The sequence below is a fragment of the Echeneis naucrates genome, chromosome 4 (assembly GCF_900963305.1).
Source record: "Echeneis naucrates chromosome 4, fEcheNa1.1, whole genome shotgun sequence".
Taxonomy (NCBI): domain Eukaryota; kingdom Metazoa; phylum Chordata; class Actinopteri; order Carangiformes; family Echeneidae; genus Echeneis; species Echeneis naucrates.
In genome coordinates this window covers 8,699,045-8,714,959 of record NC_042514.1, presented here as the reverse complement: position 1 = coordinate 8,714,959, position 15,915 = coordinate 8,699,045, and the positions used below count along the sequence as shown (strand labels likewise).

General features: G+C 39.9%; 1 protein-coding gene across 1 annotated transcript in view; it reads right to left on the bottom strand.

Annotated features, from left to right (window-relative positions):
• The window catches only part of sbno2b (strawberry notch homolog 2b), a 53,209-nt gene extending 39,016 nt beyond the window's left edge, over positions 1-14,193 (bottom strand). The window contains exons 1-2 of the mRNA XM_029499401.1: positions 14,041-14,193; positions 1,013-1,239 (exon numbers count right to left, since the gene is read on the bottom strand). Of these exons, the coding sequence (XP_029355261.1) occupies positions 1,013-1,120 (108 nt within the window). The 5' untranslated portion in view covers positions 1,121-1,239; positions 14,041-14,193. The remainder of the gene's footprint in view (positions 1-1,012; positions 1,240-14,040) is intronic.
• Between the last annotated feature and the right edge of the window lie 1,722 nt (positions 14,194-15,915).

Sequence of the window (15,915 nt, the reverse complement as noted above, 5' to 3'; positions counted from 1 at the left end):
TTTCAACTACATGTGGTTAGATATGCAAAATTCTCATGAATATCTGTAAATAGCCATTTACTGCAGGGGTTAACAGACCTCAAACTTTGTTAAAGTATTATTCATTTATTAATTCATCTTCAACTGCTTATCCCTTTCCAGGTTCCATTTGCAGTCAGACTTATGGACAATATAGAGCCACCAATTAACCTACACATGCATGTCTTTGGACGGTGGGAGGAAACCCATGCAGGCACGGAGAGAATATGCAAACTCCGCACAGAAAGGCCCCAGGCCAGGAACCAAACCTGCAACCTTTTTGGGGCAACAGAGCCTACCTCTATGCCACCATGCTACCCATTAAAGTATTATTTTAAAATTATTTCAAAAGTATTATTTCCTTGAAAAATAATGTGGTGGCAGAATTTTCAATGGCAGATATCTTAAAAATTCTTGGCACATCAAACTTTACATTGCTTTGATACTAGTAGAAGTGATTTGTGTGACACGAACTTGTGAATACTTGGTCTCTTCAACATTGAAAATGGAAAAATTTTCATTAGCATCTGTGCCTGGTGAATAATACCACAAGCAGGATCACTTCCTCTTTCATATATTTTTAGATGAGTGTTCTACCACAAAAATCTCACCTACACAATGACTGGTAGTAAATATTAAGGTCTTGCATTTTTAAGTTTAAGTATGGCCAATGCATATTCACCTGTCCTCTTGAATATGCTGAAACGGGGAGAACTGTGTGAATAATCTAGTTTACTTTTGCTATTTAATACTTTTAGATCTAACACTAAAATTGGATTGCTCTACAGTTATTGGATAATAAAATTTTGAGTACTAAAATGATCCCTTGAAAAATTAGTCCAATCATTACTTTTAACAAAACGTTGCAAGATTATTTAAAGCTATGCTGAATTAACCAAATCAAAAATGTAATACCCATCTTTTTTTTGCAATTTAAAAGAACACGTCGGCTGAGTGAATATGCATATGGATGCAAACAAATATAACAATATACCTCCATGTTAGAGGCGGCCACAGAGAACAAGCTGCTGTCCAGCTGAGGGCCCTCTGGATGCAGGTAGTTCTCCCCGTCCATGTCCAGTGCTGAGGGGAGGGTGGGCATCAGAACACAGCTTCACACATGACCTCCAGTTGACTTAGGCTACACACCGTCTGACCCCCACCCACGTGCTGGCTGTGTCCTAGGTTGTACTTCTAACAAGGGCAGATGCTCTCCATGACCTGATGAAGACAGTGGAAATGAAGGGTGTGTAGAGGAAAGGGAGACATGAGGAAAAAAAACAAAAAACAAAACAGAAAACACAGTGATTAATATCCCATAAAAATACCAGACATGCACAGGAAGTCTAGAAAATCCTTGACCTTAATAATTTAACACAAACGCAACAAGGGAAACTACAGAAAGACACAAAATGTAAAGCAAAGGTGTGGCTAATGTATTTTTTATTTTTTTATTGTTAGATTACATACCAAATAAAACTGAAAAATGTTCCACCTGCATAATTATAAAGTCGTTTCAAAACCTTCACACTGCTCTAAAAAGGAAATGAGAATTTTATGTGATCCACGTCATTAATAAATTTAATTAACTGTAAACACAGAACAGTAACAGCATAAAGTCTAATAAGTGCCATTGACTTTAAAGATAAATACGCAAATTCATTTCACAGGAAGACCAAATGATTTTGACATGAAAATTATAAACAAAAAAAAAATCTAAATAGTGTTGGACAGTTACAAATTACTATTAATAATTACTGCTATTACTGTATTACTAATATAATTAGCTTATGAACCAAATTTGTCCAATCATTTGTCTCCCAACTTCAGCACTGATTCTAACTGGCTTTGCACTCTTATATTGTCATTGACTGACAGTCTTCATTAGCTGGTTGTCATCTTACATCACTGATGCCTCCACATTGATTGGAAAACCAATTAGAATCACTGCAGGAGGCCTACAGCAGCATATGTCATATAAGGTATAGCCAGAAGCACAACCAGTTAGTTAGCACGCAAGGCCCTTTCTGTCACAAACAACTGTGTATGTGTACGTTACAACTCAAGCAGGGCCTGTCCAATATTTTGACAAGTTTAACTGGCTAAACCAGATTGTCTGGATACAGACATGAGACTTCCTGCATTTCCAACATGTTCCCCACTCATGTATCTTTCCCTCATATAAACACATACATTTGAAAAATATTTGATATATAAAGGCAAGGATGTACCATGTTGCTTTAGATTTCCCCATTTTGACTGTCTGACTATCATCTGCTATTGTTTCAAGGTCAAATAATTGTGTTAAAAACTGGAAGCTTGTTCTTTTGCTGCCCACCATTGAATGTTGATATGTATATGAATATATATGTACATGAAAATATGAATTGGAATAATGTGTATGAAATTAGGTTTACCTCACAACCCCAGTACATGCAGAGATGTACAAAACATAAAAAAACTAAACTGAATACTGTTGTTTTAAGATTGAAAGCTAAACAGATATTCTATAAATGAAACAATTCAATCTTACAACACTCCACAATGCATACCTGTGCAGTGTCAGTCACACTTCCTTAACCCACACAAATGAAACTGTTACCCTCTCCCTTCCTTCATTCATTCCCTCCTCCAGTTTTCCCCCAATATGGAACATGGGCCAGACGTGTTCACTGGGGACAAAGCTGAGGTAATAAATCCTAATAGAGTTCATGAAGGTCTAAATAAGAGCGCCTTTGTGTGTGCATTTGGGTATATGTGTGTGAGAGAGAGAGTGTGAGAGAGAGAGAGAGAGAGCCAGCCTGTACACACAAAGGGAGGCCATTTTACCCTCAAGCTGCCAGTGTGATACTGTCCGAACAAGGCTGAATCAAATATGGGGAACCAACTGGCAGACATCATAGGGAGGAGGTCTTAAGCAAAGGGGGTATTAGATATTTTTTGAACATGAATTAGCTCTGAGCCACTGAAGTCCGGCTGAAAGCATGACAACTCATATTAGACTGGGAATGTGTATTCAGAGCCTTGACTGGCCTCTTTGGTGTTGCAGAACTGTGCTGAATGCAACACTCTCAGGGCACCGCAGGCTTGGCTGTATCAACAGTTCTCAAATGCAGTTCAATTTCAATTTAGGTCAAAAGTTAAAGAGGCAAAAGTTATCCATGGTGTTCTTAAAGTATTCTTTTACCCCATTAAGGGGCACAGGTAACCCAGGTTAAATGAGTGGTTGTAGCAAATTTTAATGGCTTAACATGCACATCTTCCATCCAAGTTAAGGTAGGTTTACACAGCCGACTACAGAAAATGATTTAAATAAATAGAAATAAGTATTTTTTCTAAATTTCATGCAGTTTTGTAATTGTATTGAATTCTCTGGTTTCAGTGATGCTTATGAAACTACAGTTTACACACAGATACTCAAACAATGACATCTTACGATTATTCTGTATTAGTCTAAAAGCACAATGAATGGTCTATCCCATCGTTTTGTTTTTTTTTACACCATGAAAAGGGTATCTAAGAAAGTACATCATAAAAATAGAATTATTCACTATTATAGGAGTAGTAGTTGTATGCATTTTTGAGCAGATTAAATGATTTGAGCTTAGCCTTGGTAGACATGTGCTGTCACTCTTTGCTCTTTGATGCCGTTGACCATAATTATTTTAACCTTTCATATTAGAAAAGCCATAACTGATTTTTGGCAAAAAATGTATTAACAACAATCAATTATTTTCCAATGCCATGGTATAGCTTCACTCATTCTCCCAACCAGTTACCGTTTCTTAGCAACGAAAAATGTCTGTCTTTTGCTGTCCCCTCTTCCCTAACATGCAGCCGTCCAGGAAGCCTCTGAAGATAATCGATACTGATCATTGTAAGAGTGGCCCCAGTTAGCCCCTTCCTGTAAGGCCTCTCATTACCAGAAAACAGCAAAACCCTGTGTTTCCCCAAACCTGCACAGAGGAAAAGGGAGGGAGGTGGCAAGGAAAGCTATCAGCGGGGAGAGGACGGTTGCAGTTAAGGGGACAAAGAAAATACTTGCCTGCTGCAGCACAAGGGAGCCCATTCAACAAAATGCAGCAAACACATCATTTTTATAACCCTGCCTAGTCATTAACTCTGCCAAGGAGGTTATGTTTTCACATATGTCTGCTTGTTTGTTGATTTGTCAGCAGAATTACTGATTCACACATGCTGTGGCGTCAGGGCATTGTAAAGGGAAGAATACATTCAGTTATGGGGAAAATGTGGATCTTTGACTTTGATTTTGTTTTGTTGACTTGCACATTTTTTGGCACTTGTCTTGTTAAACACGTGAAGATCTGAGTGGCGAAATGTTTTCTTTGTTATCTGACTTTATAGCCTATATCAAGACTAAATACAATATCTACATCTTTTTTGACAAAGACTAGGTAAAACACGAACCCTGAAACTCTGCTATTGACCTTTTAAGTATTGCAAACAGTTGTTGCTGGTTTTTGTGCTGTCTGCACTGTGGGTGGCCTGATGCAGCAACTCTCTGCATGGAGACTAGTCCATTTCATGAGCAGTAGTTGCACAATCTTTAAACATCTAAACATGTGTTGCGCTGGCAAAATGCACAGACTGTGTTAAATTTTGGAAGGATTGGATTGGGGGAGATTTGGTTAGTTAGAAACTGTGTGGCTACATTCTAGGCCCTCAGTTCCACTTGGCTGGGTGAATCACTGTGCCTGCCAACCAGACAGCACAGCTCTGTCACTTCAAAAAACACAATGTGTGTCTCACAGTATGTGTCTCTGTCTTGGGTTGCCCCCTTGAGTCAGTGCAGGTGGTGGGAGAGAGGAGGATGATAGCAATGCTATCATCAATGATGGACAATGCCTCCAACCCCATGCAGGACACCATCGGTGCACTGTCCTTCAGTCACAGACTCCTTCACCCCAAGTGTGTGAAGGAGAGATATCGTAGGTCTTTCCTTCCTGCTGCTGTCAGACTGTTTAATGACCAGGACTGACCCCCCCAGTAGACCACACACACACACTAAGAATAATACTGTGAAACAAACAATACTGTGCAATACACAATGTGCAATATTTTTCTAACTATCCAGTTACAACTGCTGATATGGGTAGTACTACCTGCTATTGTGTGTCTCTGTTGTTTGCTTGCTTGTTTGTTGTTCTCTCTATCTCTTAATTTAAAAATCTTGCTGCTGTAATAATGTGAATTTCCCCATTGTGGGACAATAAAAGAAATCTAATCTAATCTAATATAATATAATCTTTACTATGTTGTTAGTTACAGCACCCATCAAGTGTTTGGAAGTACAAGGTAGGTGAGATGGAAAATGCAGTCTGGGATAGAATGGACTCGCTGGTTGTACGCTGGTGGCCTTTACTGACTATCAGTGGAAGCCAGAGCACATGGGAATCATGCAGGGAAGTGTGACTTCCTTAAGCTGTTAAGTCATGATTAAAGCTCACGAGGAGAACCACCACCCTGCCTGGTGCGTGTGCCATCTCATTTGCAAAAGCTGACTCACACTGAGTGCTGACATACAACTAATAACTAACTGCCGTCATTATTAGAAAAGTGGTCTTATTCTATTTTTTCATGTTAATTTCATTTTCAGCCTCTTATCTGTCAGGGTCGCAGGGGGTGCTGGAGCCAATCCCAGCCAGCAGTCTTATTCTATTATATGTACATAATTAAATTATATAATAATTCACAACCATAAATTTACCTGGCAGACATTCAGGTAAAGGATGAACACCAGAGACGAGTGTCCTTTTAAATTTCGTTGTGCATGTCGCACAGTGCTATGAGGAATGTACGACACGGAGAAAAAGCCAAATTTTGCCAATGTTCTGGCAGAAGTCTATTCCACCCCCTTTTGTATCACCACCAATAGTTCACCACGAGTGACAATATGACTTTGTAGGAAATGAGAGACTTCAGGTCTGTCCGATAGCCGTACATTTGAGGTGAATACTTTTCTTTTAATTTGTCCCATGATGCAGACAGAAACTGATTTGATGCTCATTTTTGTCTTACATATGTGGTAACATCACCCACATGCATTTCAGCAGTGACTTTCTAGTTGTTTTGCATTTCTTGAAGGTCATCAAGTCTCCCTCTGGTTGTTTGGCATTTCTTTGTGGGTGGCAGTGTAATCAAACAACAAAAGCAACACAACTGCCTTTTCACTATACATGCATGTGCTGAAACAGTACACACACACACACACACACACACACACACACACAACTGCCAGTATGTGTGGTAGTGTGAGATGGCTGATGGAGATCATTCAATCCAAAGAACAACGCTCACTCATCACCAATCTGACTCGATCAGCATCACCATTAATCAGGTCCGAAATAATCCAGGCCAACTGCTTTACACCAGGGCAGCAAGGGGGCTGTTACTTGGCAGGATTTCATTAGTTACAGATATTAAATATTCATAAAAGGAACAAGTTAATTCCTGGGAAACACAAGGCTCTGTTATTCAAAACAGTCTACATTATTAATCAGTGCCTTTTACACAAAAGGCGTTTAATTGCCTGTGTGCGCGCATGTCCAAACACACACACACACATAACTCAAACACACAGACCTGAGTTAGCTATCTGTCTTTGTTGTCTTCCTCTCAAACAGAATTTCACTTCAGTATTATAGACGTTTCTATAAGGGAGCTGTGAAGAGCCTAACAGCCAGGCAGGACGCTGAACAGAGAATAACGATCAAATGACTGTGTAACTGAACCGTTTGTCTTATCAAAAACTGGGAAATGGAAACAAATTGGGTTTTAAGAGCCTGTTGTTATTGCATTTTACCCACTCAAATATTTATCAAAGAGCCTGTCTCGACTGGGACAGCACACAGGATCGCATTGACTAAATGGGCAGTCATTGAAATGATTTGGCCCAACTGAAAGGGTTCAAAGATTTAGCAACTTACACAGGGATAACAATCCATCTTAATTAGATTCTCATCAATCTACTGCAAGTGGCTATTCAGCATAATTTTGGCATGATGGTGAATATCATGGTGCCCGCAAACACCAGCTGAATGGCACATTAAAGCGATTTATCCATTAAGTGGGAGCATAATTGAGCTCTGGTGGCTCGGAGGATGCCTTTGTTGTGGTAAATACAGAACTGGGCAGAGGGAGAAAAAGGCCAAGGGGCAAAAAGGAAAGAAAGGTGAGAACTGAGATGAGTTTGACAACGACAAGAGTGGTCCAAAGAGCAGACGAGTAGGAAACAATAGTTTCCAGTGGCTTGACAATGCTCATTTAGACAGCAGACCCCTCTACTTCTACTACCACCAACAGCATGCACCAGAAACAGATCAAAGGCTGACTAGATCAAAGCGAGAACAATCCACTTAGCTGCCTCTTTGTCCCGTTTTCCTGTCATCTAATTTCCTAAGAACAGAAGGACGATGCTACATACTAACTGCAAACAGCTCCATTTATTGTGCAGTTCAGCTCGTTAGGTGAACAGCTTGTTTTGCCTTGACGACCAAAGTACTCAGAGGACACAAGACTTGATGTAGTGATATTTAAGTAAATGCTTTGTTGTTGTTGTTTTTTTTTTTTTGTTTTTTTGGGGGGTTTTTGTAGACTATATTCTTGCGTTGTTCTTATGCTGCAAAACAAGCAATAAATGAAGGATATATATTTATATGTCTTTATGAATATATAATGAAATTTCTTGTTAGTAGGCAATGATGATTATTAGGGACGAAACAATGCATTAATGAAAAACCGCTACATATATGTGATGACTCAAATCGGATTATTTGATATGAAACCTTGAAGAGCAACAGGAAATGGACGAGAAAAAGAGAAAGTGGGGAATGATCTGCATCAAGTGACACAAGCTGGAACCAAACCTGTGTCACCAAAGAAAAGTTGGTAGTCTTTTGTTTACAACACATGCAGTACACCCACTTACACCCCGGACGCCCAGCGTGAGGCCGTTTTCACACAGCAGAGAGGGTACACTGTCCTCTATATAAATGCAGTGCCATTTTGTTTTACATGAAAACATCAGAAACAATCTCTTCAGTCTACCCTTACTTGCCCTTTTGATTCTCTATGGACCATTATACTTTACGTTTCTGTCATCCAACATCCAACAATACTCTCACCTTCTCTATTACAATATATTGTCTCCATGAAAGCAGCCACTTTCCTGTATCCATCACTATCCCTCTTTGTTTTCCCCCAGTAATGGCCTGGTGTTTTTCTATTTCCATCACAATCCCACTCTAGCGATGTGCCAGTATATGTCACCATGTCCCCATTTTTCTTATGCTCATTCTTCCTTCTTCCTGCCCTCCTGTCATAGCGGGCTGGTGGTGTAGGCTGTTGCCTCTCACCCAGTCTGACCCTGAGTTGGACCCTGCCACTGATTGGTGGCAGCTGGTTCCCTGACTCTGAATCTTCACCCCTTACACACCCCTTGCAGTCGCAGTTACTCTGGGAGGCTTTGTTAATGCCAAAGGCTCAGATGCACATTGCAGGGAAGGTTAATCTGAGCTCCTGAACTTAACTGCCATAAACAAGACAGATTTTAAATGTGTGCTGCAAGAGTATTCCTGACAAAGGTCACTTTACAAATATCAATTGCAACCCCAATTGTTCAACTATGATCGAAAATTGCCCTAACCCATTCAGAAAGCATCCTGTGCACCCACTTGTCCTGCAATGGGTTTGGAGCAAACGTGTCAAATACAAGCCTTCTCCAAATTAATACTTGCATTGTCAAATATTCCCCAGTTTTGGGAAAAACAAAACACAGGGCCGTAAAATACGGTAGGGCAAATTGCCAGTTAAAAGCAGTTTGTTTTTCTGATCTCTTCCTTAACATTGTCCATATCAAGACAGTACTGTGTTCCACTCAGACTGACCTAACTATTCTGACAGGCGTGAGAATATTGCACCACATGCAGAGCATCAGCGAGCCTGTCTGTGTCTGTCTGTGCCACTTCTGTTTGCTAAGGTCAATTCAGTTCATCTGGGGGCTTCAGCTAGGCTGACTAATGGGATTGTCTCCAGTTGCTATCATACTCTGAAAATACTACTAATACTACTACAGTTACGTACCATTTCGAAAATTAAGACAGGCACAGTCCATTCTCGAAAATTAGGTAAAAGTGGATGACCAAAAAAAATGTTGGAAACTTTAATTACTGTAATAAGTATATCTTTTTCGGAATGAAACAGAAAAAGTGCCCACTGGATGAAACCCCACAAAATTTGAGAATGTGCACTTTGGTCTTGTCCCTCAGTGCAGACACTGTTCTGACATTGTTCTGAAATTATAGCAGAACATTTCTTTTCTACTGTGTAGACCTAGTTGGAGCTGGTGTGTGCAAAATCCACCTTCTTAATGTGTGCTGTATGTGACCCGTTGACTCTCTAATTTAGAGTTCCTGTGCAGCTGAGCCTTATTTTCCACAGGACTGGAAATCTCTTTATGTACATTATGTGTGCTTACACTGCATAATATTAGCTCCTTGCAAAGGTACAGATATGTCCTCTGATAGGTAACAAAAAGTTACAGGAAAAACGTCCACCAGGGAGCACTGACAAACTCAATTGTAATGTTTCTAACTCATTGTACATCATTCTTTTAAAACTGGCGAGAGAACTGAATTAAAAGTACTTCATTTGACTTTACTTAAAATCTCTGATATATTATTTTCTACCCCTGCTGCTAAATCCTTACAATTAGTTATCATTAAAGTACATTATTAATAATTTCCATTATCACTTATTTGGCAATTTTTACTTACTGCCAATATTTATTAATGCACATTAAGTCGTACCAGACGTGAACCATCTTTACTCCAGTATGTTTTTGCCAGCATCTTTTAATGTATTCTCTCTCCTCTTGCTCTCATCCTCTCTCCATCGATTTGATTAGACTTTTGATTTATATTATCTGACAGTCTGCCTATGCAAACAAATGATACTAGTGTATTGCAGTATAATACCACCATTTTAAAAGTGTGATAATACCTGCCAGAATCCATCATCTTCAGGCTCAAATCTATTTAATCTTTTGAAAAAATTCCACATCCTACACTGTCCCCACAACTGTGACAGATAGGTTGAAGACAAGGGAAAGCAAACTGGTGCAAAAACACCAAAATTATGTCAGGCCATGTCCTGTGAAATTAATTAAACCTATTTAAATAAACTGGCTGCCAAATGTACTAAAAAAAATAATCAGATATCCTGTAGCATGCCTGCTAAAGGTAAATTTAGACAATGTAGAAATGCAAATATGCACATGTCTACACTTCCTTTAAGTCAAATAGACACAAAAAGACAGTTCAACTACCTACAATTTAATGACTTCCAAATCAAAAGATGCGGCATTATAAGGAATCTGGCTTAAAACAATGCATAAGAATGTGCTAATGAGCCTTTGCCATCACACCAAGCAGCGATTACAGTGGTCAGTGACAGTATGGCTATGGTTGGCTATCCCTGGTGTCTTACTGTGACTGCCTCCACCCTTCTTTGTAACAGCTGATAATGATAACCTGTTGTAATATGTGTGGTCATGCAGGGGGCTTACAAAGATGGCACAGATTTTAGAAGGATAGCCATGTTCATCTTCTTATAAAAAGGTTCTGCAGTAAGGTTTCCATTGCGTGAAACATGAGAATGCACTCTGAAATGATGACATACAAGAAACAGTGTAAACTTGCTAAATTCCAGTCAAAACATAACCTCTGTCTGTATGAATTTAACATTGACACTAGACTCATCCCTAGTAGCCTACATTAACAACCCACCTTGAAATGAGGGTCCAACGTGTGTTGTTTCACATTTGTTTAAATAATATGAAATATAGACTATAACTGCTTTACTACATATAGCTCAACATATTTTACAACACATGCTGTATGATAGCCCTTCAAATATCAGTTTCTTTCCCCTTTCCTGTTCATCACATGGAGCTTGGTTAAAAATCCAAGATGACAACTGAATAATGACACACAGAATTCAGTCTTGCATTAATGTAGACACTAATATTAATCTCATATTTCTTTCCTGGTTGAGTCCCTTCCTGCATTTCCCTTTCTCAGAAGGATGTTGACACTATTTTCACAGAAATCCATAAGGCAAAGTGGTGTGGAATGCCAGAGAGTAGCATGCTCTCCTGCATTTCAATCATCTCTTACAGAGCTCTTATGTGGCTTGAGAGAGATCTGCATTGCCTTCAGGTCTGGCTACTAGCTTGGACATGAGGTACACATATAGGACTGGTTTCTGTCTTATCACAGCGCAGATGTGAACACTATAGCCACTTATTAGCAAAACCTTTCACTTTTTATTTCTCTCTCCTCTGATTAAATATCCATGTTATGTTTAAAACATGAACTACCATCAAATGAAGGCCAGTTTCTGGGAAAGCAGGAACTGAATCAAACATATTACCTAGGCCTGATTCCCCTCCTCCACTCTCACTCTAATCAGCCCACAGGCCATAAATGAGATTTATCACTGGCATCAATTGGGGAGGGAGGGAGGGGGGGGGGTAAAGGGGGTAGCAAAGATGAGGGGAAAGGGAGAACAGAGTGCAGGGGGCACAACAGTGAGCCATGGATCACAGCTGTTAAGGCTCACTCAGAGAGGGAGTGTCTTAAAAACCAATATCCGCCCCCAAAAAAGAGTGTTCTATTTTCTGACAATTCCAATATTATCTTAATGCATTATACAAATCCTAACCATTATCCTTATAGCACAAAAACTTTGAGGATGTGTCTGAACAAAGTTATCTAACTGACTGACTTTCCTTTCCTGCCTTGTGTATCATCCACAGTTCCTCCAGGTTCTGAACACAGTATCAACAGATAAGGTCTGTTGTGACCTTCAGAGCCCATGCAGGGCATGCAGCCATCAATTGTTTGCCACAGTAATGAATTAGAAAAGTGGAAACTGTGCAGCACAAACATACAACTGAATTCTCACAGACCACCACTATTCAGAGATTAGACAATTATCGCTCTTAAATCCCTGTACAGGCAGTCACACCTATTCCTAAAATATTAAATATACTTGACCATACTAGTTCAAAACAAACAGATAGATGATAGAACAATTTTCCTACCCGTCGGGCTCTCTCTCCCTCTGAAAAGAGGCATCAAAAAACAATAAAGGTTTAGCGTTGTATGCTGCGTGCTGGTGAAACGATGAAAAACGTGAGTCGTGTTTCCGACTTTGGGTTGACAAACCAATTCAAACAAAACTCAACTGCAATTAAAATCTATATTGGCTGGAAGAGGAATTTGACAGCGAGTGACACCAAGGCCATTGACCACATCACTGGGGGCACTTGACTAAAACTGTGGCAGGATTCCGGCTTTCCAGTTATCTCCCAGTCACCAAATAGCCTTCTGACAGGGGAAATAAGGGGAGATTATGTAATTACAAAATGGTGAGCCACCACTGCAACCTACTATATCAAGGCTTGCATAGAGGTTGACTAGCCTTAGCTGCAGGCCACAGACACACAGGAATTTAGAGTGAAAATTGGTAGGAATGAAAAAGATCTGGAGGGGACAGTAAGAGCTGTATACACTTCAGCATGTCACTCAATCTGCTGGATAACTATCAAATATCAAAGTAGGTTACACTTTGTGCCTGTTTTAAATCAAGCCAAAAGTTTAAGAGTATTTATTTGATAATAAAATATAGAGGCAAGGAAATTCAAGAAGATAGGTGGCATGTGTAACTGTATAAGTGGTGCACAGGACGGTTGTGGACTTGAAGAAATGCAGCCACTTCTTTCTCCACAAGAAATCTCTTCTTACCCAGCACTGATGAAGGGAAGCCCAATCTCTGTTAAATTCGAGGAAAATATGTGGGGATACATTCCTGCACTAAACACGATGCACTCAGTCAACACTGCACCCGCGACTGCCAGGATAAGTTTATTTATAAGGACAGCATTGGCTTTAGATCCCCGCCTGTCCCATTATCACTGTCCCCCGAAGAGATCCGCCGGAGTTGAAGTAATTTTCAACGAACACCATGAGCCCTGAGGTCCTAACACCACAGTCCATTTCCAGCTATTCGACCGGCCTCAGCTGATATTTCCCGGACAGTGCAAATGTTGTACATCTGTGTTAAATATGTCGCCGTGGGTTATTTTAAAGTTTTCACACTTTAGTGAGCCCAAATGTGTCTCTCTCTGAGAAAAAGCTCCAACGAAACATTGGTGTTGGCGCAGCACAAAGGAAAAGCAGCGTAAGAGCTACGTTACAGTGTAATTGCCACTAATGTTAGCTAGTCGGGCTACAGACGACAACATCTATCGAGCATGAGCCAGCAAGCTATCGCTGGCTACACATAAACACCAATTTGTCCATTTTTATTCTAAAGGGCAACGATGAGGGCCGGCGAAATGTGGCAAGATCCCAAATTAGTTCGCTAATACCAAACGTACCTCTGGTAGCTAATTGTGCTAGCTGGGTTAGCATAGATCGCTGCGTTTTCCAGCTGGGTATGCTCGTTTTGTATCTAGTCTGCGAAGGTTAGCGGCATAATATGACTGTGTGGTTTGGTAAAGATGTCCCAGATAAGACTTTTGACTCTGAGATGAACTCCAGTTTTCACAGTGGACGAAACACCCAATAGGTTTCTTCTTTAAAGAAACGCTGGCACGGTATTTATGGTGACCCACATAACTGACTGCTTAGCTAACATCAAAGCAATGGCTTATTACTAAGTAACTAGCTAGCGTAGTTAGCTGTTGGCCTTTCTTGGAGATAAGGCAGCAATGCCGATGTTACTGTCTCTTTTTATTTGCTACAGCTCCTCTGATTTCCTTCGGTCTCCGTTCACCGATAACTTCTCCCTGTGATAACTCAGGGCAGCCGCCGGAGAAGCGGCGTAGCCCGTCGTCAAAAACGTGCGCGCCTAGGAGAGGCTGCCCAGAACGCATTTGTTTTAGGCAACTGCCGATGTGTCGGTAGCCTTTTCACATTATCCTCGAATTACACTTACCGTTTACGTGTTACTTGTTCGCAATCCAAAGCACGGGCCCACGGGCTAGTTTTGTACGAAGACTCGCGTCAAAGAAACCGAGACGAGGAATTTTATCCAACTTATTCTTCTTAGTTGTTTTCCCCACTTCCTGATTGAGACGGTGCCATTTTGAATAGCGAAAAAATGTTTCCGCCGCTGTCGTCACGCGCACCGCCGCTTGTTGATCGGCCGCAGAAAACAGAAAGGCCATAAATAGTTCATCGTCCGTGTTTGGTTCACCTGAGCCTCTGTTCGGGTCAGAATAAATGCACGACCATCACGGACACCGACACGAACTCTTTATATCTGTTCGCTTATCTGACAGCAGACTAAAGGAGAACAATAGCTAGAAAACGAATCGATTCAGAACGAGCAGAATCAGATGTAACGCTCATAAAGTCACTTATTCATTCAATAAACACGGTCATACTGAAATTCCTCAGACTGTGAGGATTGTAGGCAAACTTTTGTGTAGTTTGGTTTAGGCTTTATCATATATATTTCATAATGCCATGTAAAAGGCATTTTGGTGAAGAAGGTTAAGATTTTGCACGTTGAATAGGATCATTTCTCAGAATTAAATTAATTCTCTGAATAAAAAATAATTTAATAATCAGTTTGCTTAGAAAACGTGGTTCCAACGATGAAAGGATGAAATCTTCAAAATACCCATAACTTTCCTTTTCAACTTTTGGAAAATTTGAAATTTCAGAAAATTTCACAACATAAATAATGTAAAGAATATTAAAGAATTATTAATAACTTTTCATTAATTACTTCACAGTACCACCGGGGCTTGTAGTTGTTTTTTCTTTCACTTTAAGAGACCATGGGCCTAAATTTAGCTCACAATTCTTACTAAACTACTGCTGCTGTTAAGACAGTACAATCAGTCCTACTTCTAATAATAATCGAGTCAGTGACTGAAGGTGAAATGTGCTCACTGGATGTAAACAAAATTATGCAGTAGCATAAAATCACATTTGAAAGAAAGATAATGCCACTGCATAATAAAGTCTGATACTGAACATTTTTTCATTGTTTTTAGGTGTTGTTGATACACGTGTGTATCTTTCACTCTGTGAGTGAAAATGGCATTTCATTTTCCTTCATGCCCAGGACACACTATGGTAATGATAATAAAACTTAGTGGAATCATTGAATTAATAGCATTAACTTTTAAAGAGAGTTATTAAATATAGAGAATTTAATAAATAATTCCCAACTTTGGAAGTGAGATTTATTGTTGTTTCATGCATTTCATTTTGGTAAGATTCAACTATTTCCCTGCAGACAGTTGCTGTATAAAAGCGTACTTAATTTTAGATGGAAAATGGAATACATGTGCATCTTGATCCTGTAGGTCACTCATCCATCTGTCCAATGTACGTTATTGAACGACCATGCTGGAAGAACTCCAGTTGTTTCCAGCAAAGCCACTGCTTTCCTGGTATACCAGTCCCCCCTTTTCCCAACAAAGGAGGGTGGTGGCAAACAAAGGGCGGGGTGTGAGTGGGGTATGTGTGTACTTGCATTGAATCTTAAGGTAGTATTCAGGAGAGATACTGGCAGGGTTGTGGTTTGTCTTGTCTCGGATTGTTCTATTGTCTTATTTAAGGAAGGTGGTGTTGAAGATACAGTGTATAACAGCAGCATAAATACATCATGGCACATTTCGGCTGCACCTTTGCAGAACATCTTTGCTAATCACTGAGAATGTCAGTTCATATGAGATGAACGCTGACCTTCATTCTCAGCGGTTCGACCATATCACAGTTGTTTGATCAACATATCAGCAGGTACTTGTGTAATATCAATTTCTAAGACAGTGGTCTGATACAGTCTTGATCGTTT